Source organism: Papaver somniferum, chromosome 3, assembly GCF_003573695.1.
Source record: "Papaver somniferum cultivar HN1 chromosome 3, ASM357369v1, whole genome shotgun sequence".
NCBI classification, from domain to species: Eukaryota; Viridiplantae; Streptophyta; class Magnoliopsida; order Ranunculales; family Papaveraceae; genus Papaver; species Papaver somniferum.
In genome coordinates, this window is record NC_039360.1 from 55794144 (window position 1) to 55819641 (window position 25498).

General features: G+C 36.6%; 2 protein-coding genes across 2 annotated transcripts; one reads left to right on the forward strand and one right to left on the reverse strand.

Moving 5' to 3' along the window:
* Positions 1–12764: 12764 nt before the first annotated feature.
* LOC113361276 (probable N-succinyldiaminopimelate aminotransferase DapC) lies at positions 12765–14449 on the reverse strand. Its single transcript, XM_026604568.1, has 2 exons — positions 14311–14449; positions 12765–14136 (listed from the first exon to the last, which is right to left on the reverse strand). Exons 1-2 carry the CDS (start codon positions 14377–14379, stop codon positions 12988–12990), a joined length of 1218 nt encoding a protein of 405 aa, XP_026460353.1. The 5' UTR covers positions 14380–14449; the 3' UTR covers positions 12765–12987.
* A 795-nt stretch (positions 14450–15244) lies between these two features.
* On the forward strand, positions 15245–16269 carry LOC113361277 (nicotianamine synthase-like). Its single transcript, XM_026604569.1, has one exon. The coding sequence runs from the start codon at positions 15322–15324 to the stop codon at positions 15925–15927; it is 606 nt and encodes a 201-aa protein (XP_026460354.1). The 5' UTR covers positions 15245–15321; the 3' UTR covers positions 15928–16269.
* Positions 16270–25498: the final 9229 nt, after the last annotated feature.

Genomic DNA, 25498 nt, shown 5'->3' on the forward strand with positions numbered 1-25498 from the left:
AAAATAGGAATTAACGTTTGTGTAATTTACTTTAATTATAATAAAACAATTATAATGCGGAAATATAAAGTAAATGACACAGCAAGATTTTGTTAACGAGGAAAATCGCAATTGCAGAAAAACCCCGGGACCTTGTACAGAATTGAATACTCTCAGGATTAAGCCGCTATACAAAATAAACCAACTTCGTATAGTTCAGACAAAGCAACTAAACCTATAGTTCACCTAGTTCCGTCTGTATTCCTACGCCTCCAACTTATGAATAAGTCACGTACTTGGAACAATTCCTTTAGTTCGTATTCCAAACAGTAAAGGAACAACAAATCTTTTTGGTATCAACTCTCTTCAACCAAGTGATATGAGTCGAACAAAGGCTCTTCTGTTTATCTCAATAAACTCCTTCGTCAGGTCCTTAGATCTATCTTATGTTCAATTACCCAAGGTAATCCTAAGATTTTGCAATCAATACTTTTAATCACAAAGAACCGTATTGATGCAAATCTACTCAACCAATCAATCCAATCTACCACAAGGATAAACTGATTATAGTTGGATCCTCTTTTTACCGAAACAATTATTGTGCACACCAAAGATTTATATAACCAAGTCAGAAATCTTCTATCTCTTTGTTGTATTCAAATCTTCTTAGATCTTCAATAAACACCTGCACACAACTACTTGAATCTCTTGTGATCAATCACACACAGAATGGAGTCTGTTACAATGAATTATTACAAGATCGTCTTTAGAACAAACAACAGTCTAAAGATCCCTGTCGAAACTTTGAACTAGTTTCAGTGAATCTTATATCAGAATAGAAGATTCTCAAGCATAAACAAACTAGGTGCAATCAAAGTTCAACCACCGTTAGTCAATCAAATCAATCGAAAACAAAAGATAAACCACAGTTATCTAGTTTCCCACCAACGGTACTAATAGAGCTTCTCAATCCCAAAGAAGACTTTAAACTGAGCGGCCGTAAGAGATTTCGCCTAATTAGGTTACTCTCCTCTCCGAATAGGCGGCTTCAACAGTAACAGTACAACAAAGGAAGTTTACTGTCACGAAGGATTAGTTTGCTAGAAATGCAAACTTCAATTATTTATAGACAAGGAAGTTTGGACACCAAGGAATTTTTTTCAAAACTGAAAATATTCTCAAGATATTCAATAATAATTTCCAAATTCGGTTTTCGTAATTCCTGAGAATGCTCTGTTCAAAATATTGATCGAAAATCTCCGTGGAAAATCTTTAACTTGTAAATGCACATTACTAATTCTTATTTTCCATATATATAATTAAAAACCTTAATTAAAAGATTTTAACTTATTTAATTTCGATCTTGGGATTTTCTTCCTTTTAGCTGTTAAGGAATATCTTTGAACAATAAAAGATACGCATTAATGAACGTGTTCAAAGTGTGTCGACATCCTTACTTTGTAAGTCCTCTTTCATACTTACACACTTGAAACCGATTTACCACGCTTCCAAAGAAGCTTAGAATTGGTTCATGTGACTTTCAAGAGCTATGTGATTGATCAAGAACACTCAATCACAAATCATGGGTTTAACGGTTCTACCAAAACAAGTTTCGGTTCTACCTCCATGTGAGTATTGTGCATAGTCACACTAGCTTCCAAAAATTCGGTTAACTAGGTACTAGGATCGGTTCCCCATATATATGGTATCTAACTTATATGTGTTGCACATGTCCATAGGATCGGTTCCCCTTTGCCTAAAAACATGTTGCACATGTTCATAGGATCGGTTCCCCTTTCTGCTATAAACCTTGCTGCAACTCATACAAGGATCGATCCCCCTATGTGATGTGTTGCACCTCTTTACTAGGATCGGTTCCCCTTTACCCAGAGTTAGGTCTTAGAAACTACACAAACTCGATCATATACCATCAGGTGATTACTTAAGATCGGTTTCACTAAGAAAAGTCATATCAATACATAAGTAAGGCCTTATGTGAATAGTTTTACCAAGAACACAAACAAGTCATGAGCGGTTGTACTAATCACACATATTGGTTTTTCATAAGATATGCAATGAATAACAATCCCAATAACGCCTGGCGATTTCCTTTTCGATTCACAAAGCAAGTTCATGAACTTACTTCCTTAAAACACATGTAAAACATTGTTTCCTAGGATGAAATCCTCACCTCATACCCATACATAATCACAATAGCATTCAAACGATTATGTCGATGTCTTATCTACAAAGTTTAATGGTTAAGCAATAAACCTCGTATTGTATTCCTTAATACTATGTCTATCTAGAGTATTGATGCTTCACAGTTTTGTTTTCAATATGCACGACTTGAAAGATACGTTAGGGAATGAAACAGTTCAAGTCAAATATCACTAACCTCAAGTGGAAGGATGATGTTGTGGTTGTAGCTCCTTACTTCTTCACTTTTTCAAGTCTTCGCAATACTTGTAATGTCTCATACCCTAATACTTTCAAGCTAACCTATACAAAGTTGACTCTAGTACATTTAATCAAGCGACTCTTAAATGAGTTTTGATTCACTAAAATATGACAATCAAACTTGATATACCAACGCTTGGTGGGTTCAACCGAGCTATGCTCTAATAATCGCCCTACTTGTCAATTTTAGTGACAAAACTCTTACATCATATGGATAAACAAATTACAAGAATTCATTACACATACGCTTGATTCCCGAATTCAACAGCACATAACCTGTATACATTCAATCCTTAAAAATGCAATAGCGGCATTATAATAACAAAGCTCATACTCCCCCTAAAGGTGAGATAGGTAGATTTTCAATCCTCACGTCTTTGTTATACCAAATCATATGATATGTTACTCTCCCTTAGTCTATGCTTTCCTCTTTCGTTGGATAAACGTTCAAGCACCAATGTCCTTCTTCCCTAGTGACACCAATCAATATAAAATTGACACCAGCATCACTTGTTTACTCCATATATTTCTCCCCCTTTTTGTCACAAAATGACAAAGAAACGAAAAAAAAAGGACAACACGAAAAGGATCATACAAATCTCAAAATAGACTTGCAACCTGTTGAGTCAAGCATGAGGGTTCCACACATCATTTTTGATAACCAATATCAAAACCGAAACTACAAAGTAATTATGTTTTGATATATTATTATGGAAATAATTGCCCGAAGCAATTTTCCCAACTAGTTTAGCAAACCAAAAATCAACTAATCACATTAGTTCCTTTGCTAAACCGATTGTGCAAATACAATCGCTTCACTCGATAAGATCAAAATAAATATAACTCTATTTTTCTCACCAGGTTCTAATTATCCATATAACTTAGACCTTTAAGTTTTAAACAAGCCAAATACTAGGTTAGTTAACTAGCATTTCTTGTTAAGGCATTCGATTAGACTTGAATAACCGAAACCTCCACTTTGATAAGTCTAACTAAGATCAGAATTAATTTAGTTTCTCTTATCCGGAATCGAATTGGACTAAACAATTCATCCCTTAAACATATTCTTTTGTCAAGCCATAAATAATTCATACAAACCAAAATAAATCAACTTGCATAATTATTCACCTCAACCGGAAGCAATTGAAACAACATAAACATTAAAGCACTGAAATTGCACCGAAAATTTTGTAAGCCTAAACAATTGATACCACACAACAAAGCAAGATAACAATAGTTTTTCTTAACCAGAACCAATTGAATCACACACACATAATGGAATAAAACATCAATTGTACCGAAATTTTGTTAAGCAAAAGCAAAAAGATATAAGCAATAAAATTAGGCTTTTCTTAAACAGGAAAACAATTAACTAACAAGATTGTTACCTCAATTTCGCATCTACTTCTCCAATATGATCGCGTCTTCTTCTTCCAAGAAGAATTGATATCGAAATACCATTATGTTGTAATTCTTATGCAAAACAAAAAATAACAACAACCAACCTTTACCATAGAAAGGTTGAAAACCGGTTTTTAACTATTGCAAGCAAAAGTTGAAAACCCACGAAACACATATGCTTTTATGCTAACCCAAAACCGATTCAACATATTGTGACTTTTTCACATATTGTTTTTATCAGAACCCCTTATGATTCTTTGATAAAGCCTACCAAAATGGGATAGAACTTAATCATGCTAAATCAAAAAGTTACCCAAACCATAAGGGTTCACATCATATTATGAGATCGAATATCAAGGTAATATAACCAAAATCAAACATCTCATAAACATACATAGCAACAAATAAAGCATTCAAGCACAGGCTATGTAAATAAAAAAAAACTAACACAAGAAAACTTATAAATCAAATAACTTTATTCATAATAGACTTATTACAATCAATGAAGGAAATCAAAAATTGATGTCTATTTTATCTTAATTCTTGAAGAAAATTCAATATTCAATTACTTGCTCACAAAAAGTCTTTTGACGATCTTCTTCAATTTCAGCTTCACGGTTCCAAAACTCTGATTCGAAGCTTAGAACCCCTTTATGGGTTTCTGAATCTTTTCTTGCAGTAAATGCTATCTGTTTTTGAAAATAGTCAAGTTGCTTACCAATCTTTTCAAGATGAATACCTAAAGACTTCTTGAAAGATTTTGGCGAAATTCTTTCAATCACTTTGTTGGAGGCTTGTCCTCCCATCATTTGACTTATAGTATTATCAGTTACAGCACTGATGCTTTTCATATCAACAAAGTCATCTCCTGCAATAGATTCACATACTTTGGTAATTATTCACGGAAAACCGAGGAGTCTCTTGATACCAGAGGATGAGAGAGAATCGGATATCTTGATCATTTGGTTGACAATAATTCCACAGAGATCTATTTGAGAATCTTCTTTTAATAGAAAATAGACGAATTCAGCAAACGTCTTGTCCCAAATTGATTTATCTCTTGTACTTGCAAATATGGTTGCTAAGGCAAGTTTACCGAAAACCCTCAGATGGAAGGGTATATACCTTGTTGGTAATCTACCATTTCCCAGCTAGCCTTCTTTCCAATGATACATGTTGAAATGGTATCTTGTTCAATTTCAAATCCAGTAACCAAGTGATTACATTCCACATTGTACTTTATAGCATTAGAAATTGTCTTACGATTAACATAATAGATTCCTCGACCAATAAGAGTCACAAAGCTGAGTTTTTCGTGGTGAACATTGTGTATATTGGCATAGAACACTCTTACCATATCAGGTGAATATTTTTCAAGATCAAAAAGATTTCCCCAGTTCCGATCTTGAACAAACTTCACATAATCCTTATTTTGGACATCAGGATCAAACTTCTTTTCAGTCCTAAATTCCATTGCCTTGAGTGTTTCGTATTTTCTAAAGCAAGAGATGTCAACGAAACGTGCAAATTCATGCTTATTATCAATACTGTTAGGAAATCTGATCCTGTCAATATTATTAACTCTGACCCAAACATCAGTAGTTTTGATTCTTGATTTCCTTTTTATCATACTTGCGAAAATATGAAAAACCCTAGTTGCGGTTTTGATCAATCTTCCCCAATAAGTTCGAACACATAGTAAGAGGTTATCTTTTATAGGAATACTTGAGATCAAAGATCAGAAATAACTAGTTTTAGGAAATACTAACAAAATCGGAAACCAAGACTTGTGGGGAAACAATGTCGATTTTGTATATAGGTCTTTCTTTTGGAATACTAGTTTTTCATGGACTGGATCTTTATTTCGGATTGATTCCAAGTTTTTTTCCAAAAGTCTGTTTACTCTTTTATTACCGGAATTTGATAATATTACTTGAAGTTTATTCAAGACTTTTCTATTAAATTATACAGAAATAACTTTGAACAAAATATGATACTTGTTAAAAATATCATCAGAATCATAATTCCTATATTGTTTCAAAAGATCACTCAATTGTGAGGTGTATGAAGCAAACCATTGTTAATAGAATTATTAACTGAAACATATTCCTTGTAGGATCACATATGTTCCAAACCCGCATCCTAGAAAGCGAAACATTCACAGTCCTAGATCTGAAAATGTACATGTATATACTTTGATCGGGTATCCAAAATATATTTAAGATTCCTGATTTTGTCAGAACACAATAGCCAATGTTCATAGAAATCTTAAGTAGAATCTTATGCATTTTCAAGATACAGACTGTCTCATAGGCCATTGTACCATTGTTACATAACATAATGATGTACAATCTTATAATAGTTAAAGGATCGTGTAAGTCACTCAAGACATACATATGCATAATTCCTAACAGGTTTAGGAATAAGAGTATTACATACTTCATACGTGTTTTCCACCACGATCTTTTAAAGTAGTCAAATCCTGCCATTACGTTAATTGAATCATTCATAAGATTCATTTTCTTATAGGATGGATCGCACCAAACACAGATTGTTAGATCTTTTCGTGTTTGCCTGCTCTGATACCAATTGAAAAGGCGAGGGTACCCAAATATACCTTAAGCTAGAACTTTTTCTTCCTATAAGTCCTTTCTACGAAAGTGATTGTCTATGGACTGAGTCGATACAATACAACTAATCGGTTCACACTTCGTGTGATCGTCTATGGATAGGAGATCGAGAAAATACAACAACGAAGTATGTTTACTTGATACAAAGGTTCAGACTTAACCAAACACAATAGGGTTGCGTATCAAGTAAATAGGAATTAACGTTTCTGTAATGTAAAGTAAATGACACAATAAGATTTTGTTAACGAGGAAAACCGCAAATGCAGAAAAATACTCGGGACCTTGTCCAGAATTGAATACTCTCAGGATTAAGCCACTATACAAAATAAACCAACTTCGTATAGTTATAGTTCACCTAGTTCCCTCTGTATTCCCACGCCTCCAACTTATGAATAAGTCACGTACTTAGAACAATTCCTTTGGTTCGTATTCCAACCAGTAAAAGAACAACAAATATCTTTGGTATCAACTCTCTTCAACCAAGTGATATGAGTCGGACAAAAACTCTTCTGTTTATCTCGATAAACTCCTTCGTCAGGTCCTTAGATCTATCTTATGTTCAATTACCCAAGGTAATCATAAGATTTTTCAATCAATACTTTTAATCACAAAGAACAGTATTGATGCCGATCTACTCAACCAATCAATCCAATCTACCACAAGGATAAACTGATTATAGTTGGATCCTCTTTTTATCGAAACATGTATTGTGCACACCAAAGGTTTATATACCCAAGTAAAAAATCTTTTATCTCTTCTCTGTCTTCAAATCTTCTTATATCTTCAATAAACACCTGCACACAACTACTTGAATCTCTTGTGATCAATCAGACACAGAACGGAGTCTGTTAACAATGGATTATCACAAGATCGTCTTTAGAACTAACAACAGTCTAAAGATCCCTGTCGAAACTTTGAACTAGTTTGAGTGAATCTTAGATCAGAAGAGAAGATTCTCAAGCATAAAAAAACTAGGTGCAATCAAAGTTCAACCACCGTTAGTCAATCAAATCAATCGAAAACAAAAGATAAACCGTAATTATCTAGTTTCCCACCAATGATACTAATAGAGTTTCACAATCCCAAAGAAGACTTTAAACTGAGCGGCCGTAAGAGATTTTTCCTAATTAGGTTACTATCCTCTCGGAATAGGCGGTTTCACCAGTAACAATAAAACATAGAAAAATTTAATGTCACGAAGGATTAGTTTGCTAGAAATGCAAACTTCAAGTATTTATATAAAAGGAAGTTTGGACACCAAGGAATTTCCAAAACCGAAAATATTCTCAAGATATTCAATAATAATTTCCAAATTCGGTTTTCATAATTCCTGAGAATGCTCTGTCCAAAATATTGATCGAAAATCTCCTTGGAAAATCTTTAACTAGTAAATGCACATTACTAATTCTTATTTTCCATATATATAATTAAAAACCTTAATTAAAGATTCTTAACTTATTTAATTTTGATCCTGGGATTTTCTTCCTTTTAGCTGTTAAGGAATATCTTTGAATAATAAAAGATACGCATTAATGCACGTGTTCAAAGTGTGTCGACATCCTTACTTTGTAAGTCCTCTTCCATACTAACACACTTGAAACCGATTTACCACGCTTCCAAACAAGTTTAGAATTGGTTCATCTGACTTTCAAGAGCAATGTGATTGATCAAGAACACTCAATCACAAATCATGGGTTTAACGGTTATACCAAAACAAGTTTCGGTTCTACCTCCATGTGAGTACTGTGCATAGTCCCACTAGCTTCCAAAAATTCGGTTGACTAGGTACTAGGATCGATTCCCCATATATATACGGTATCTAACTTATATGTGTTGCACATTTCCATAGGATCGGGTCCCTTTTGCCTAAAAACCTGTTGCACATGTTCATAGGATCGGTTCCCCTTTCTACTACTTGCACCTCATACAAGGATCGATTCTCTTTTGTGATGTGTTGCACCTCTTACTAGGATCGGTTCCCCTTTACCTAGAGTTAGGTCTTACAAACTACACAAACTCGATCATACCATCAGGTGATTACTTAAGATTGGTTTCACTAATAAAAGTCATGCCAATACATAAGTCAGGCCTTGTGTGAATAGTTTTACCAAGAACACAAACAAGTCATGAGCAGTTGTACTAAACACACATATTAGTTGTTCATAAGATATGCAATGAATAACAATCCCAATAACTCCTGGCGATTTCCTTTTCGATTTACAAACCAAGTTCATGAACTTAATTCTTTAAAGCACATGTAAAACATTATTTCCTAGGATGAAATCCTCACCTCATACCCATACATAATCACAATAGCATTCAAACGATTATGTCGATGTCTTATCTATAAAGTTTAATGGTTAAGCAATAAACCTCGTATTGTATTTCTTAATACTATGTTTATCTAGAGTGTTCATGCTTCACAGTTTTGTTTTAAATATGCACGACTTGAAAGATACGTTAGGGAATGAAACATTTCAAGTCAAATATCACTAACCTCAAGTGGAAGGATGATGTTGTGGTTGTACTTCTTCACTTTTTCACTTCTTCAAGTCTTCGCAATACCTGTAATGTCTCATATCCTAATACTTTCAAGCTAACCTATACGAAGTTGACTCTAGTACATTTAATCAAGCAACTCTTAAATGAGTTTTGATTCACTAAAATATGACAACCAAACTTGACATACCAATGCTTGGTGGGTTCAACCGAGCTATGCTCTAACAGAATATATACTGAATTCTTTAAGATGATCAAAACCCAGTATGGAAAAGTCATTAGAGTTTTTAGAGATGATCAAGGAGGTGAATATATCTCTAATCCTTTCAAAGAATTCCTCAAATCAGAAGGTACTCTTCTTCAACTATCATGCACAGAAACACCAGAGAAAAATGGTGTTGCTGAACGAAAACATCGTCATATCATTGAGACTGCTAAAACTCAACTTCTCTCATATTATGTTCCCTCTAACTTCTGGGGTGAATCTGTTCTCACTGTTGTTTATACTATAAATCGAGTTCCAACTATTGTTATAGGAGGTATATCACCATATGAAAAACTGTATGCTAAGAAACCAGATTACTCTTAACTGCATGTCTTCGGATCAACATGTTTTGTTCTTCTCTCAGAAAGAGAACGTAGTAAACTCAGTAAAAAGAATTCCATGTATGTGTTTTTAGGTTATGGCATAGAACATAAAGGGTATAGATGTTATGATCCGAGAGTAGAAGATTGCGCATCTCTCGTCATGTTACCTTTTGGGATAAAATACCTTTCTGGTCTCTACCTAGTACTAAGCCATCTGTTCTAGAGAGTTTCACATATATTGATCCTTTTGATAATAATTCTACATCAAATCCTCCTTCCTCAGTTGATCCTTCCACCATTACTCCTCCCATCCTTCCTATTGAAGATGTTGAAAATGATACAGATCACTCTATGGACCATTCCGACAATGCAACTCCAAGTGGGAATCCTGAGACAGAAGTTAGAACATTGTCTGTTCGTAATCGAAGACCACCAGCTAAGTTGTCTGATTATCAATGTTGCTTAACAACTATTTTATCTATTCATGAACCAAAGAATTATAGGGAAGCTTCACTAATTCCAGATTAGCAAGACTCAATGAAGGATGAGTTAACTGCACACAAGGAAGCTGGTACATGGGATATGGTTGATTTACTTCCAGGAAAACCTGTTGTCGGAATTAAATGGTTTATAAGGTTAAAAAAAAATCAGATGGTACATTAGATCGACGTAAGTCTCGTCTTGTTGCTTAAGGATAACTCAAGAATATGGAATAGATTACGAAGAAACCTTCGCTCCTGTTGCTCGTATGACTACGGTACGTACTCTTTTAGCTGTTGCTTCAGCACATAAGTGGGATCTTCATCAGATGGATGTTAAGAATGCATTTCTCCATGGAGAACTTCAAGAAGAAGTCTATATGCGACCACCTCCAGGTTTAAATCACTTACCTAATCAAGTTTGTAAACTTCGTAAAGCTCTATATGGTCTTAAACAAGCACTGCGTGCTTGGTTTGAAAAATTCTCCACAACTATTCTTCAGTATGGTTTCACTCAAAGTCCATATGACTCGGCAATGTTTTTCAGAAAAAACGAAGAAGGGACTCATACTTCTTCTCTTATATGTTGATGACATGGTAATAACAGGTAGTGATACAGAAGGTATTATTGCTCTAAAATCTCACTTACATTCATGCTTTGAAATGAAAGATCTTGGTTCTTTAAGATACTTTCTTGGTATAGAAGTTGATAGATCACCTGATGGGTACTTCATATCTCAAGTTAAGTATGCATCTGAAATCATTCTTCGTGCTGGTTTAACCGATAGCAAAGTTGTAGAAACACCTCTTGAACTGAATGTCAAACTCAATCACACTGATGGAAAAGTTCTTCCCAATCCAACTTTGTACTGCCAGCTTTAGTCTTAATTATCTGACTATTACAAGACCAGATATTAGCTATGCAGTTCATATTTTCAGTCAATTCATGTCTGCTCCTCGTACCTCACATTTTGCTACAGTTCTTCGAATCATACGGTATATTAAGGGCACCTTACATCAGGGTTTACATTTGTCTTCTACATCAGACCTTCGTCTTCGAGCGTACACCGACTCAGATTGGGCAGGGGATGTTACAGATAGACGCTCTACCACCGGATATTGTATGTTTCTAGGAAACTCTTTAATCTCATGGCGTAGTAAGAAACGGTCAGTGATTTCTCGGTCTAGTGCTGAAGCTGAGTATAGAGCTATGGCACACACTACTGCTGAAATAGTTTGGTTAAGATGGCTTCTTGGTGACATGGGAATTCACTTAACAGGGTCGACTCCTCTATATTGTGATAACAAGGCTGCTATTCACATCGCTCATGATGATGTTTTTCATGAACGTACAAAGCATATAGAAATAGATTGTCACTTTGTACGACATCACTTCGGGAAAAATACCATTACACTGCCTTATGTTCGATGAGAATTTCAAGTTGCAGATCTCTTCACTAAGTCCCTACCTTCTCCTCGACTACAATTTCTGATAAGCAACCTCAAGATGTGTTCAGCACCATCTTGAGGGGGAGGGGGGGATATGGCGTATTTGTGCCATATATTTGATATTATTCGATATTAATCTGTTAGCTTGTATGTATGTTCTGGTTTAATTAGTGTGTATTTTCCTTTATCTTATTTCCTTTTATTTTGCTATCTCCACTGTATAAGAACCTGTTGTAAACTCTTTTCAATATACGAATGAATACGATTTCTTTACCAGAATTTACATGCCATGACTAAATCTGTCAATCTCCATCCTTGTTGAGATCATAATTCACAAATTGTCTTGGTAATGAGTAATACCACTTGGTGACAAGGGCGGAACTATGCAGAAAAACTTAGATTTTACAAGGGCTTGTGAAGTTTGGTTAAAAATTCAAGTCTAGAAAATAGTTTTCAAGCCACCCCAAAGTACTAGCCAATTAGTTTTCAAGCCACCCCACATTCATTTTCTAGTTCTGCCACTGCTCGGTGATGTATTATAGTAGGAGCAAGGTGAGTTCGAGCGGGCTCACTAAAAAAGCTCAAAATGACTTGTATATTCCGTATCCAAAATATGAATTGGGTCTTTAGATGAGATGACTAGCATAACTGAGAAGCACAATACGTACAATTTTATTTGCCAACCATGTTAGCATGTAGCATCTTTAGATATGATGAAGACGTCCTAGATTTTTAACATTATTCCAAAGGCATGCGCAGTGCACACCTGAATATTACTCGGTCGTACTTGAACCACTTGAGGGACTTTAATACTAAAACACAGCGATTCTCTTCAAACAAGACATAAAACCTGAGGTTGATTAGGATCGACTGAGTTTATGTCGTCGCACCATTCGCCTATAAATGAGGTTTCGGAAAATTCTTTGATGGAAATTTCACCTGTATTCCAGTTTTCACCAGACTGATAACAATGTTTACCCGAGGAACTTAAAATGAAAAAGTGTTCTCTGCTAATACAATAGAACACTCCTAAAAATTTGGGGATGACACGTTACAAGCGGCGAGGTTCTGACTAATTTGGTTAGACTAAATAGATATACTCTCTGAGAGTGCCTCCCCAAATTAATGGCACGAGAGTTTTGCAGAATATGTTCGCAACAAAGGTTGAGAAAGCCTAAAAGAATAATCGTATACTGAATAATTTGCTTGAGAAAGAAAAGACTACCAGAAGATCTAGTAACTTCACAACACAAATTTTATTCTCATCCTTGCATGTTGTTGATAGCAAAGTAGCAAAACAGTAATCAAAGCTTAAACTTGGGCCTTTTTTAACATGAAACATCAGAATCATAATCACTAGTAGGAGAAGTTTGATAAGATCATAAAAAAGCAGAAATCAAACGACGTGATTTACACCCTAAAACGATATTATTACTGTGTGCAACTCCTCCATGAATTAACACATTTTTTGACTTTGCTTTGACTGAATATTACAAGTAAACTCATTTTTTTAACTTCCCTTTCATCCTTTCGACTGCTGCCCTAAGAGTATTCTCATCCTTGCAGAATGTAAACCTCACCAAATTCTTACCATCCTCTGGATTAAGATAGAAAGCACTTGTTGGAATTGCAGCAACACCCACTTCCTTAATCAAATGCTCGCAGAAGGCAACATCATTTTCAAACCCGAAAGAAGTATGATCGACCATAACAAAGTAAGTACCACTAGAAGGGTGCACCACAAAACCTGCAGCTTTAAGTCCTTCTACCAATATTCGCTTCTTATGCAGGTAATCTTTCTTTAGTTCCTCATAATAAGTGTCCGAGGTTCTAAGAGCTTCCGCAGCGCCAAATTGCATTGGAGTTGATGTTGCGAAAGTGAGGTAAGAATGTGCCTGCCTTATTCCCCATGTCAAATGCGGTGGAGCTATAGTCCAACCTATCTTCCAACCTGTTAAAGAAAAAGTCTTACCGAGGGAATTCATGGTGACAGTCCTCTCATACATGCCAGGAAGTGAAGCTATGGAAATGTGATCTTCCTCAAATGCCAACTTATCATAAACTTCATCTGAGAAAACCAACACATCATTTTCTATACAGAGAGATGCAATAGTTCCCAATTCCTCTCGGCTGAACATCTTCCCCGTTGGGTTGTGTGGAGTGTTTACAAGTATTGCTCGAGTATTCTTTGAGATAATAGACTTGAGCTCATCAATTGGAACTGAGAAATTTGGCGGGCGGAGGGTAATGATTTTCATATCGGCTCCAGCCATGTAAAGTGTAGCTTCATAAGAATCATAAAAGGGGGCAAAAAGGATGACCTCGTCGCCGGGGTTTATCAAACCTAACATGGTGGCAGCAATGGCTTCAGTGCATCCTGTAGTGATAGTGACTTCTGTTTCAGGATCCACCACCAGTCCAGAATCTTTCTTGAACCTGGCAGCCACTGCAGAGTTGAGGTCTGGAACACCACATCCCCGGGCATATTGGTTTTTCCCCTCTTTAATAGCCTGAATTGCTGCGTCTTTCACGAATTCAGGGCCATCAAAGTTTGGAAATCCTTGGCCGAGGTTTATTGCTCCGTGTTTGATCGCAAGCATGCTCATTTGGGTGAAGATTGTAGCCTTTAGCTTCTCCAAGCGCTTTGCAACCTTTTAAGAAGGCAAAAACAGAGAGTGTCATAAGATGAAGTATTTATTCATTAGCTTCAATGACTACTCAGAACGGTAAAAAATAATCCAAGATCAGCTCTACCACCAGATGAACAACAAATCAAACAACAAAACAAGAAAAACCCAATTCTTAAAAGCAACTTGCACTACTACCTGTACAGGATGCTGAACGACATTCTTGGTAGTGGGTTCTTCCGGAGTTGTTGACATTGTTGGAGCCATGAAACAAATTAGGAATCTGTGTTTTCTGAAACTGTTTTAAAGCTCTCTTGTTATCAGTCTTAATATTTCACTTCCATGTCTAAAAATTTGGTGAGAGTTTGACGAAACTCAGCATCACAATTTAAAGGAAGGGGAGGGAATTTAGAACACATCGCAAACATCACTAAATTTAAAAATAACAATCTATTTTTTGAATTTGAAATGGTTTCATATTTCAACACAAGATCATTGAACCGTTCGTTACTAAATAGTGTCGACATCTAGTATTTGTTTTTTGGTGCTGGACCTGCTGGTGTTAGGTGTGCCTTGGTATATTAGCACTTCTTCAGTTTTATAAACAACATTGTTCGCATAAAGAACTAATCATCAACACGATGTTGTCATAGGACATATCAAGAACTAATACTCGGGATAGAAGAATTATACAGTATTTTTAATAAGAGCAAACCAAAAGAGTGTGTCGTCCAAACTCCCATTCAGCATGACAGACCAAAGGAGCATGTTCTACTCGTGCATACAAAGACAATATTTACATCAATAATGATCAGTGGAAGTTGTGAAACTGATAATTTCCCATCAAAAATGTTCACATAAAGTACTATCAACTATAGTCTACACAGTGTCATTCTAAATTGGGAGACACTGTATCACTTTTGTCAACGAGTATCAATTATGTTGTGTCATCCGAAATAGAACAAGCTAGGAGCTTTTGCTCCGGCCCTTCTCCACACAAATGACACTAGCTCGTTGACATATTAATAATTAGACAGTGAGGGTCACTCACTCATATAGTGGTTCCACAAATGATGTCCATAAATAGCCACTGCATATGGAGGTTGGAGAATCAAACTGATTAAGCATTTTGTTTCATCAGTAACTTTGGAGTGATCAATAGACTGAGTTATCTTCATTCACCTAAGTAACATTCATACTATCAATCACATGGGTTCATTGGGTTCCCTTAATCAAGATCAGGATCAAGAATTGTTGATCAAAAATGTCTGTGAGATTTATAACAGCTTATCAACCTTAGAAAGCCTCAAACCTTCAAAAGATGTTGACACTCTTTTCACTCAACTAGTCCATTCTTGTATACCACCATCTCCTATAGATGTTACCAAATTATCAGCCAAGGTACAAGAAATCCGTTCCAAACTCATCCGTCTCTGTGGAGAAGCTGAAGGTCATTTAGAATCTCATTTCTCAACCTTATTAGGTTCTTATGAAATCCCACTTGATCATATCAACATCTTCCCATACTACACAAATTACATCAAGCTTGGCCGTCTTGAATATACTATACTCAGCAATTACATCGCGAACCCAAATCCCAATCATATCGCGTTCATCGGTTCTGGTCCCCTACCGCTCACATCCGTCGTGTTGGCTTCAAATCACCTGAGGACCACTACCTTTCACAACTATGATATCAACCCATTGGCCAATGCGTTGGCTCGTAACTTGGTAGCTGCGGATGATGACTTATCGAAGCGTATGATATTCCATGATACTGATATTATGGATGTCACAAATGGCTTAAGCGACTAAGACGTTGTTTTCTTAGCTGCTTTAGTTGGTATGAACAAAGAAGAGAAACGGAAAGTTATTGATCATTTGGCTATGCACATGGCGCCAGGATCCTTACTAATGTTGAGGAGTGCTTTTGGCGCTCGTGGTTTTCTGTACCCAATTGTTGAGCCTAGTGATCTACCAGGTTTCGAGGTTCTCGCAGTTTTTCATCCCATGGACGAAGTTATAAATTCGGTGATCGTTGCGCGTAAAAACAAGAGTAAACCGGTAATAGTTCATACTGTTATTGATAACCAAGGCTTGGGCGACTTGGTGTGAGCATTCTGATTTGTGATTTTGTTGTTTATTTTTCGTCCTTTCTTTTAGCTGAATTTAAAGTTTAAAGTTTGAAAGTGGAGAAGTCCACTTAAATAAAACTCCTGTAATATGTATGTGGAGTATTTTATCGTGTGAGTTCAGTTGTAAGTCATATTTCAACTTTGGGATAAAATTACGTAATGAGAATGCATAGATTGGTTTCTCTCTCTTTTTTTTTTTTAATTAATGAGGGAAAAGGTTAAACTTAATTGATATGAAAATAGAAGAAAAAAAATCAAGAAAAAAATACGTTAGTGTGTCCAGGGCTCGGCTAAAATAAACACCAAAAACTAAAAAGAAAATCAAAGGGAGGGTAAAACCCCGACCGAACATACCTTAAACCCAATGGCAATATGGGTCTAAAAGGTTTTATTATTCGGGTAAAAACCAACTCCGAAACCAGAACCAGAACACAACAGAAATCCAAAGCAAAACAATTTGCTGCAGACACAAAAAAAAAAAAATAAGAACCTACTAATACTTCCTAGCAACAAATCTTTGGCCTTTTCTCAAACTCTTTCTTACTTCATTTGTTAGGAATTTTGCCATTCCATATGCGCCTTGAAAGTTCTTTCCCAGTTTTCTGCAAGCTTTGTCCTCATATGTCATGAAATGAGAAGTCTTATCTGAATCTACATCTAATACAATCCCGTTAAAGGGGGAGGCAAGGGTGATAGCAATATCCCTATTATTGGTTAGGGGGTGTCCTATAGGGGTTGCTAATTGACTAGATTACCCTTTTCACCTCAAATGGACTAATTTATTCTTACTTTTTTGGTTGAAAAGACTGAATTATCCTTCCCCATTATTAACCCAATTGAATCTGGAAATCAAAACAGTTTTTTTTTTCCACTTTACTTCTTCTCTTCTCCTCCTCTCCACCATTAAAACTGATTTTTCATCGTCCTCTTCGATTAATCGGCGATTTGAAAAATTGATAATCGTTGATTGGAAACTATATTAGAGATGCCGAAGAAGAAGGTTGACGAAGATTGTAGCCGTTCTAATGAACCAAATCCTCCATTAGGTCAAGAACATCAATTTGAAACTCCTCAACCGTCAAAATCAAGCACAATGACTTATTTGAGGTATGTTTCGAAAACCCAGTTAGGGTTTAGTCTATTGTTTGATTTAAGTTAGTTTTGTATAAAAAATTAGGGTTTTGGATCGAAATTGAAACTGAAATTTGTGTGTTGCATGTGAGTTACGGTTGATAATTACTCCAATTTCAACCGTAACTATGGTTTTTGTTGATGATACGGTTCGTAATAACTGAAATACCAACCGTAAGTTCTTGAATTTATGAGAAATTGTTCAGTTACGTTTTTTTTTTTTGCAACCGTAAGTAGCTTACGGTTGGTGTCGTGTGTTGAGTTACGAAGCGTACATTGTTCTGTAACTTTCATTTGGTTTCTACGGTTTGTAATTCCATCAATGTTATCAATCGTATTTGAGTTACGACTTGTAACTCAACATCCATTACCAACCGTAGAACATCATGTATGTTAGTATTTGGCCAAATAAAACTTACGGTTAAAAACTAAGATAACATACCAACCGTAGTTTAGTTACGGTTGATCTCGATACATCAGTTACCAACCGTATCGTTGATACGGTTGGTCTCGATTCACTATTTACCAACCGTGTGAGTGGTACGGTTGGTCTCTGTTCATTAGTTACAAACCGTAACTATGCAGGCTCACCATTTTGTTTTGTTTTTTGTTGTCTATATTATTTGTTTTACCCTTAGTAAATCAATCAATTGTAATGCTTGTGTAGGAAGAAAAATAGAGGAAATGACTTAACCCCGATTGATCATACACCCACCGCTCGCGGTGACAAGCATTTAGGGGTTAATAATAGAGGTATCCACAAGAATGAGAAGAAGATAAAGAATAAGTTTGAAATTAAGTTGAGGGAACAACCTGTGGCTGAATCTGGAGTTGAGCTAGAAGGAGTGGAACATAATGATCAAGAAGAGGTCGGAGTCGAAACTAATCGTGAAGGCAACGAAAATGAAATTGTGGAGGAAGAAACTAATAATGACGAAGATGAAGAAGAATTTAAAGGAACCGATGATGATGGAGGGGAGGGGAGGAAGAGGAAGCAAATGATGAAGAGGAGGAAGATGAAGAAAATGATGAAGAGGAGGCCGATGAAGAAAATGATGAAGAAAAGGAAGATGAAGAAAATGATGAAGAGGTAGAAAATGATGAAGAGGTAGAAAATACCAAGGGAAAAGAGGTAGTTGTAGCTGCACCTCCAAGGCAAAAGAAAGAAAAAAGCCGAGAAAGGAGCCCGCACCGAAAGGGATGCATATTCCTAAAGGAAAAGATTTGTTGTTGCCACCGAAGAAGAATAAAAGACCTTGGAGCGAGGCCCCAGATAAGTCTTCAATCTTATTTGGTTATACCGGTTCCTGGTCCGCAAAAGTCTGTCAGACAAGGGTATGTATTTTGTTACTTTTCTTAAAACATTCATTATTTTGATACATTTTGTTTGTTTATTTCAGTTCACCATAATATGCTTATATTTTTGTATATTTGTTTTCTTAGGACCACGCAAGATGCATTAAATTGCTCAAGCGTCAAAGGGGTAAACATTGTCCATTAAGTCAAGAATGTGCTTCGGTTCGCAATCTAGTGACTACTACAGGACTAGGGCCTGGAATTCTTCACCTTCAATCGGAGTATGATAGTGTTGTGGTCTCTACCTTCAGGGAACGATATTGGCTTGAAACCGATACGTTTCATCTTCCATTTGGAGAGATGAAAATAACACCGGACGATGTGAAGCAAATTATTGACCTTGAAGTTGAAGGACAATCTGTGTTTGAAGGTTTCGACAACAACATGTCTTGGACTGACCTTTATATCCTTGTTCAAGAAATACTTGGGTGGGAGAAAGATGAAACTGAGATGGAGTTTCAGTTGGCTGGTGGTTATGACCCTGCTGAACCACATAAACCAAAAATCATCAAAAAGCTATTGTTGAAGAATCTGAGGACCAAGTTTGAAGGAACAACAGTAAAGGAAAGGGAAGGTCATGTGATGGATGAAACAACAGTTAGGCGTACAGTCACAGCGTATTTGTTGTATTCTCTTGGGACCGTATTCTTTCCCGATAACTCGGGAAATAGGGTCAGTGTTCATTACCTACAACTGTTGAAGAATTTGGACAACATCAAAAACTATTCGTGGGCCACTGCAACCCTTGCATATTTACTTGACAGCCTAAGAAAGGCCTCTAGGGTTGGATCTACTGAAATTGTCGGGAATGTTGCGCTTCTAATGGTAAGTTTGGTTACATTTTTCTTTGTTTGTTATATTTTTTGTCATGTGTCAATTGTTTATACTTAATTTATTTTTTAGGCATGGGTTTATAACCACTTTCCGAGCCTGAGACCTCCTACTGAGTGGGAAGAACATGGTTATGGACCTACGGGAAAGAAGTTCAAGTTCACTGGCAGACAACTAAGGAACAAAGAAGAGAAGCTCATTCAAATGAGGGAGAAAATAGATGCTTTCACTGTTGAAGATGTTATCTTTGACCCTTATTTGAGGATTGAAAATGGATTTGATGTTCGTAGGTTCACAGAGACTGCAGGTTACAATGGACCATTGTATCATCCCACAGGTTAGGTTATGACCAATCCTCGTCGAACTCTACGCGAAATTGCTCATATTCAACAAAGGGTTGTAGAGGAAAACTTCAAATTATCCAAGCAAGGATCCGAGACAAAAGGCCCCACCATTGTGCTCAACTACAGGACAACTCCAACGGTTGATGCTTGGAACAACCGCCATGAAGAAAGATACCAACTCGCAGCGGGAGAGGCAATTCCTTGTAACAACACGAAAGAAGCCACTGCTGATTACATGGGTTGGTATTCTCATTTTGGTCATCCATATGTGATCAATAGTGATCTGGAGGCCCAACCATATATTCAAGAGGCTATAGCTCAAAGGAAGGCGGTCGACGAGACTAAAGAGAAAAAAGGTCTATTTGGTTTGACTTGGAAGAAGCTATATTTCATGTCGGTACGTAATTTTGTTATCCTCATGACTTTGGATTTTAAGATTAATGATTATTATGAAATAATCTCTTAACACTCTTTTTGATATGTGAATAGAAAGAGCGAGGACAAGCTTTGGAAAATAGCATGACTTCATGTATCCGTCGTAATGGTGTGCTTAAAGCTCGTGAACAAAAGATCTTGCAAGACCAAATAAGGAACATGCATAATCCAAACATGGAAGAAATGTATGAGGGGTTGGTCACGGACGAAAGAGGCTTAAAGAGGAGTAGAAACTCTCGTGGATGTGAGGGTAGTAGCCGTCATCAACCTTCATCTAGCAGCGAAGAGACAAATGATGAAGAGGTGGTGCACGGTGTGGGTACTAGCCAAAGAGGTGGTCGTGGTCGCGGTAGTCGCGGTGGTCGTCTTGATGGTCCTAAAACTCGTGGTGGTGGTCCTAAAACTCGTGGTGGTGGTAGCACCAACAAAAGAGGTCGTGGTGGCCGCCATGCTTAGTTATGGATTTATGTTAGTTGTGTGTGGTTAGTTATGGATTTTAGCTTATGAAATTTATCATATGGATATTAATTATGAATTTAAAGTTATTTGTGTTAGTTATGGATTTAAACTTATGGATATTATCTATGAATTTGAAGTTATTTGTGTTAGTTATGGATTTAAACTTATGTATGTTTGTTTGTGACAGTTTTTGTCTGAAATTTTGAGTTACAGAGTCAATTACGGTTGGTAAATATTTGTCGCATTCCTTTTAAATTGAAGCTTGAAGGGGCATCGGGTCTTCTTAGTGAACGTAGTTTGCTTCCTCTTTGCCTTTGCTACTTGCACGGTACCCTTTTTTGCATGACTTCTATGTTGTCCACTACACTCGCAAACCATTTGAAAGGCACTTTCACTAGTGGTACCATTACAAACTATGATACACATAATCAACTTGCCTCGTTCTCTATCCCAATGCTTTGCATCATCTTTTTCCTCCCATGTCTCCTCGGTTAAATAGTGAGAGCTAGAATCTTGGGTGAGAAGTTGATTTGCTAAAGGTTGTTCATCCATTAGGGGAGGTACACTCACGATCTGGACAACAATACACCCACATTAGTCTAAATAAGAACAAAACAAAAATATATATAAAGTTACGGTTGGACACGACAAGGAAATACAAACCGTAACAAAGATACGGTTCGTAATTACAATCACTTACAAACCGTAACACAACTACGGTTGGTAATGACCCTCCCGTAACAAACCGTAAATAGGGTGAAATGAAAATGAAAACATACAGATCATTATACGATTGGTAAAAAACACAGATCACAAACCGCAACACAATTACGGCTGGTAGCTATTTACATATTACCAATCGTAAGAAGTGCAGTAAATACTGCCATGCACATGATGAGTTACGGTTGGTAACTACTGAAGAACGTAATGATAAGTACGTAAGTAATACATTTTATACCCATATTTATATTAGATAGGACTTGATATTTGACTAATAATGCTATTTTAGTGCTTTTGTAGAAAGTACAGGAAAATTAGACCATCCGAAGAATAAACTGATAAAGTTGGAGCTAAAATGGAGTTTGTGACTGCACTGGTATTGGCATCCCTGCGAACTATCAAGTTGTTGCACTCACTTAGTTCACGTACAGTCCAGAGTAGTGGGGACGAGAGCAGCCTTCACTTGTTTAACACAAGCACGGCCCACTAATGGCTAAGATGAAAAGGGGGACGTGGCTTATTCTGTGGTATTTTCTACCACATCTCTTTTTGGTCGAAACAGAAGAAGAAATTTGCATTTCTCAAGCAAGCAGCTGCCGAACAGATTGGTTTTCTGTGCATACAACAACATCAATGAGATCTTGGATCTGAATGGAGTCGGGTCTGGAAGGGTATACTGTGCCCGGATTTGGCAGATGGAGGCTATATGTGAATGAAGAGATGATTGTGTTGGGTCAAAGCAGCAAAACAAGGTGATGATTGGCGTTGGTCGATGGATGGCTCAGTTTGGTTGGTTCGAGAAGATGCTGTTTCGGAACAGGAAGTGGTGTTTCATTTGCAGCAGGCAGTGAACGTACAGAGAAGGTATATACGTACGCTGAGAAGATGGGTTTGCATGGGATTCATTGGTTGAGTCTCTGCTGGTGACGACGAGATGCCTGCGAAGTAGAGAAGCAGTGGTGTTTACGGCAACAGATGAAGGGATCGTGTTTGCATGAATGGAGCAGTCGAACTGGTGTTGCTGTCATTGACTCATGACTGTAAACGACAGATTGGAAGTTCTGTAGAAGATTTAAAACGAAGAACAGTGGCTGAATAGGCAGTGTTTCGGGCATGAATGACAGTAGTGGATTTGCAGAGGAGTATGGGGATGGAATCGAGCTTCAAATCTTATTGGTGGTGGATCGAATCTGCTGGGAAAATAATGGCAGTGCTGGTATTAAATGATGGTGAAGATTGATTGCAGCGCCAGCGTGTGGAATTTGGGGTCTCTGACTTTCGAGTGTTACTGTGGAGATGTTGGACCTGAGGCTATATGGACCATGATGGACTGGGCTTAGGTAATTATACTAGGTCTTAGTCGGACTTGTTTGCAGCACTAATTATAAAGGAATGAGAAGAAACAAAATAAGGGGGGAGGAAGAGGCTGCGGTGAAAAGGCCGATACAGAGAAGAAGAAAAACGGCCAGAGGGCGCGGAGGAGAGTACTTCTCTGTTAGTGACAGACGAGAGGGAGAAGTGCGGCCGCTTTGGAAGTTTTTAGAGTACAAGAACCAGAGGAGACAAAGTCGATATCGGTTTAATCCTTCCTCTTTTGTTAATCTTTTTATGGCTTTTGAGAAAGCCATGGCTATCTAGAACCATGTTAGGGTTTAGGTAGAACCCAATTTTATTATGAAAACTCTACATTTATATGCTTAAATAATGATTTGAATGACTAGTAATTTATCTTCACAAAAGCTTGGTATCTAATTGTTTATGTGATTTTGTTGATTATTTATGCTTTTCAATTGATATTTCATACTTTGGTTAAATCCCTTAACGTGATATGCTTTAGGATTGATAGGTAATGCTTTAGAATCACTACCCACGAAGCGAAGAAGATTACAGCGGAGAAACAGTATTTGAAAAAGCATGAAATATATTTTTAAAGATCAGTAGAGCTTGCATAATTAATTAGTGGAAACCGAAAATCCTAACAACCCATTTTCATTTTATTCATTGTTAGATTTGTTATTATTTCATTTTTTTCCAAATTACCGAAAACTCTTTAAAACATCATCTTGTTAATTAGTTATTCTTGGTATTAGTTGGTAGAGCATTTCACACTCCTCGTGGGAACGACCTGTACTTGTCATTGTCTACTAGTTAGACGCTGTGCACTTGCAGTATTTTATTGTAGGTTTCCCAACCTACCAAGTTTTTGGCGCCGCTGCCGGGGAGTGGCTGTATAGTACTCTCTGATTGATATCAATTTTCTTGTACATAATTGTTTTATTTTATTTTTATTTTTGTATATAATTTATTTTGTTTTTCTTTAAAAAAATTTTTTTTTTTAGTTCCTTTTTACGCAGTTTATTTGATATTTTTTTAGGTACCTTAGAAAGTGTTGCGGGTGAAAAGAAATTATGGATTCACAAAGCTTTTGCAAGGACCAATTGGAAGATCCACTAGAGGTTTGCTTAACTCATTTTGGGTATGATCTTGATGATGATAGTGTTATTTGTGAAGTCAATGCCTTATTAGACTCCACACCACTGCTAGACACTAATAAATGGAAGCCCATAATAGAACCTTTAGTATTGGCCGAGTCTCGACTAGTTTCATCAGCCGAGAAAGGTCCGACCTTGACCTTTAAACCATTTTCTGAACTATCAAGTTATGGTTTTTCTCATCTTGATAATATTCATAATGAAACCGTTGTAGATGATAGTGGGTCTATGAGTCATGATATTATTGCTCTATTGAGACCTTGTTCCACGACTGAACTTTCAGCCGTGGAAGTTATTTCCGCTGATTTGGAACCTGATTTAGAGCGGTCCCCGCGAATAGAAACTGTTAAACAATCTGAACTTATTTCTTACGGGAGTGATTTACCTATCCTGTCCATGCATGACTTGAATATTACTTACAGATTTCTATTGGGAATGAACTTACGCATCCATTTGGAGCTTTATAGTGTTTGCAGGTTCATATTTTCAGCCGACCGGACTAGTTGGGATGATCCTCAACTTTTCAGACTCTATATATATGATTGGATGTCTACTTTTGGGTACCAGCCCCACCTTGTTTGAGGACATTCTACTGACAGCAAGAAAAAATACATTTTACTTCTTGGGAGGTATCACATGCTCATGCAACACGGTAATATCTTTCCTTAACTCTTTTGCTTCGAATGGTAACAGTTTCTCCTTGTTCATGCTTTTAATTTTATCTTTAGAACATTGAGGACAATGTTAGATTTAAGTTTGGGGGTATGGGAGAAACTTTTTAGTTGCATTATAAATAAACTCCAGAGCTTAGAAATTTATGCCTATTGAGGATTGCACTAACTAATCTAAGTGGATGGAAGCATTTTGGTTGTAGGAGTTGAGGAACCAATCTGATTAGATGGAAACATCTAAAGAGTCTATTCATAAAAGCACAGAGCTCAGGTGTTAGAAATAACATGATAGTTTCACCATATCTCGTTGAGTCCTTTTCACTTCTATTTTTATTTTATTTTGTTTTTAAACCATGTTTCTCTAAGTGATAGGTGGGGCCCACGATTCAAGTTGTTACCAATGCTAGGGTGAATTAGAGTGGTTGAGATACCATGAAAAAAAAAAGTTGAAAAAGAAAAAGAAAAAAAAAAGATAAAAAATGGTAGTTACCAAAGAGTTGAAAAGAAAAAAAAAAAAAAAATTGAGATCAGACCATTTGACCAAAAGGAATAAATTCAATAAAGTCGACCACTGGTACCCTTGTATATGCCAGTTGTGTTGACCTAGAGTTAGGTTATCGACCACTGGTTCCCTTGTATATGCCAGTGTGTTGATATTAGTCAGACTAGTATCTCAATCCATTAGGATAGGTTCATTTTGGCGGAGGCCTTCAGACAGATATGGGAAACGCCGTTCACTTAGTAAACATCAAAACCATCTATGTTTTTCTATATCCATCTTCTTGATCTATCCATGTGATTAGTTTTGACTC

Coding starts and splice junctions, on each gene's coding strand:
- LOC113361277 (XM_026604569.1), top strand. CDS start 15,322: ATGGGTTCATTGGGTTCCCTTAATCAAGATCAGGATCAAGAATTGTTG.
- LOC113361276 (XM_026604568.1), bottom strand. CDS start 14,379: ATGGCTCCAACAATGTCAACAACTCCGGAAGAACCCACTACCAAGAAT. Junction 14,137..14,310: donor TCGTTCAGCATCCTGTACAG/GTAGTAGTGCAA, acceptor CCTTCTTAAAAG/GTTGCAAAGCGCTTGGAGAA.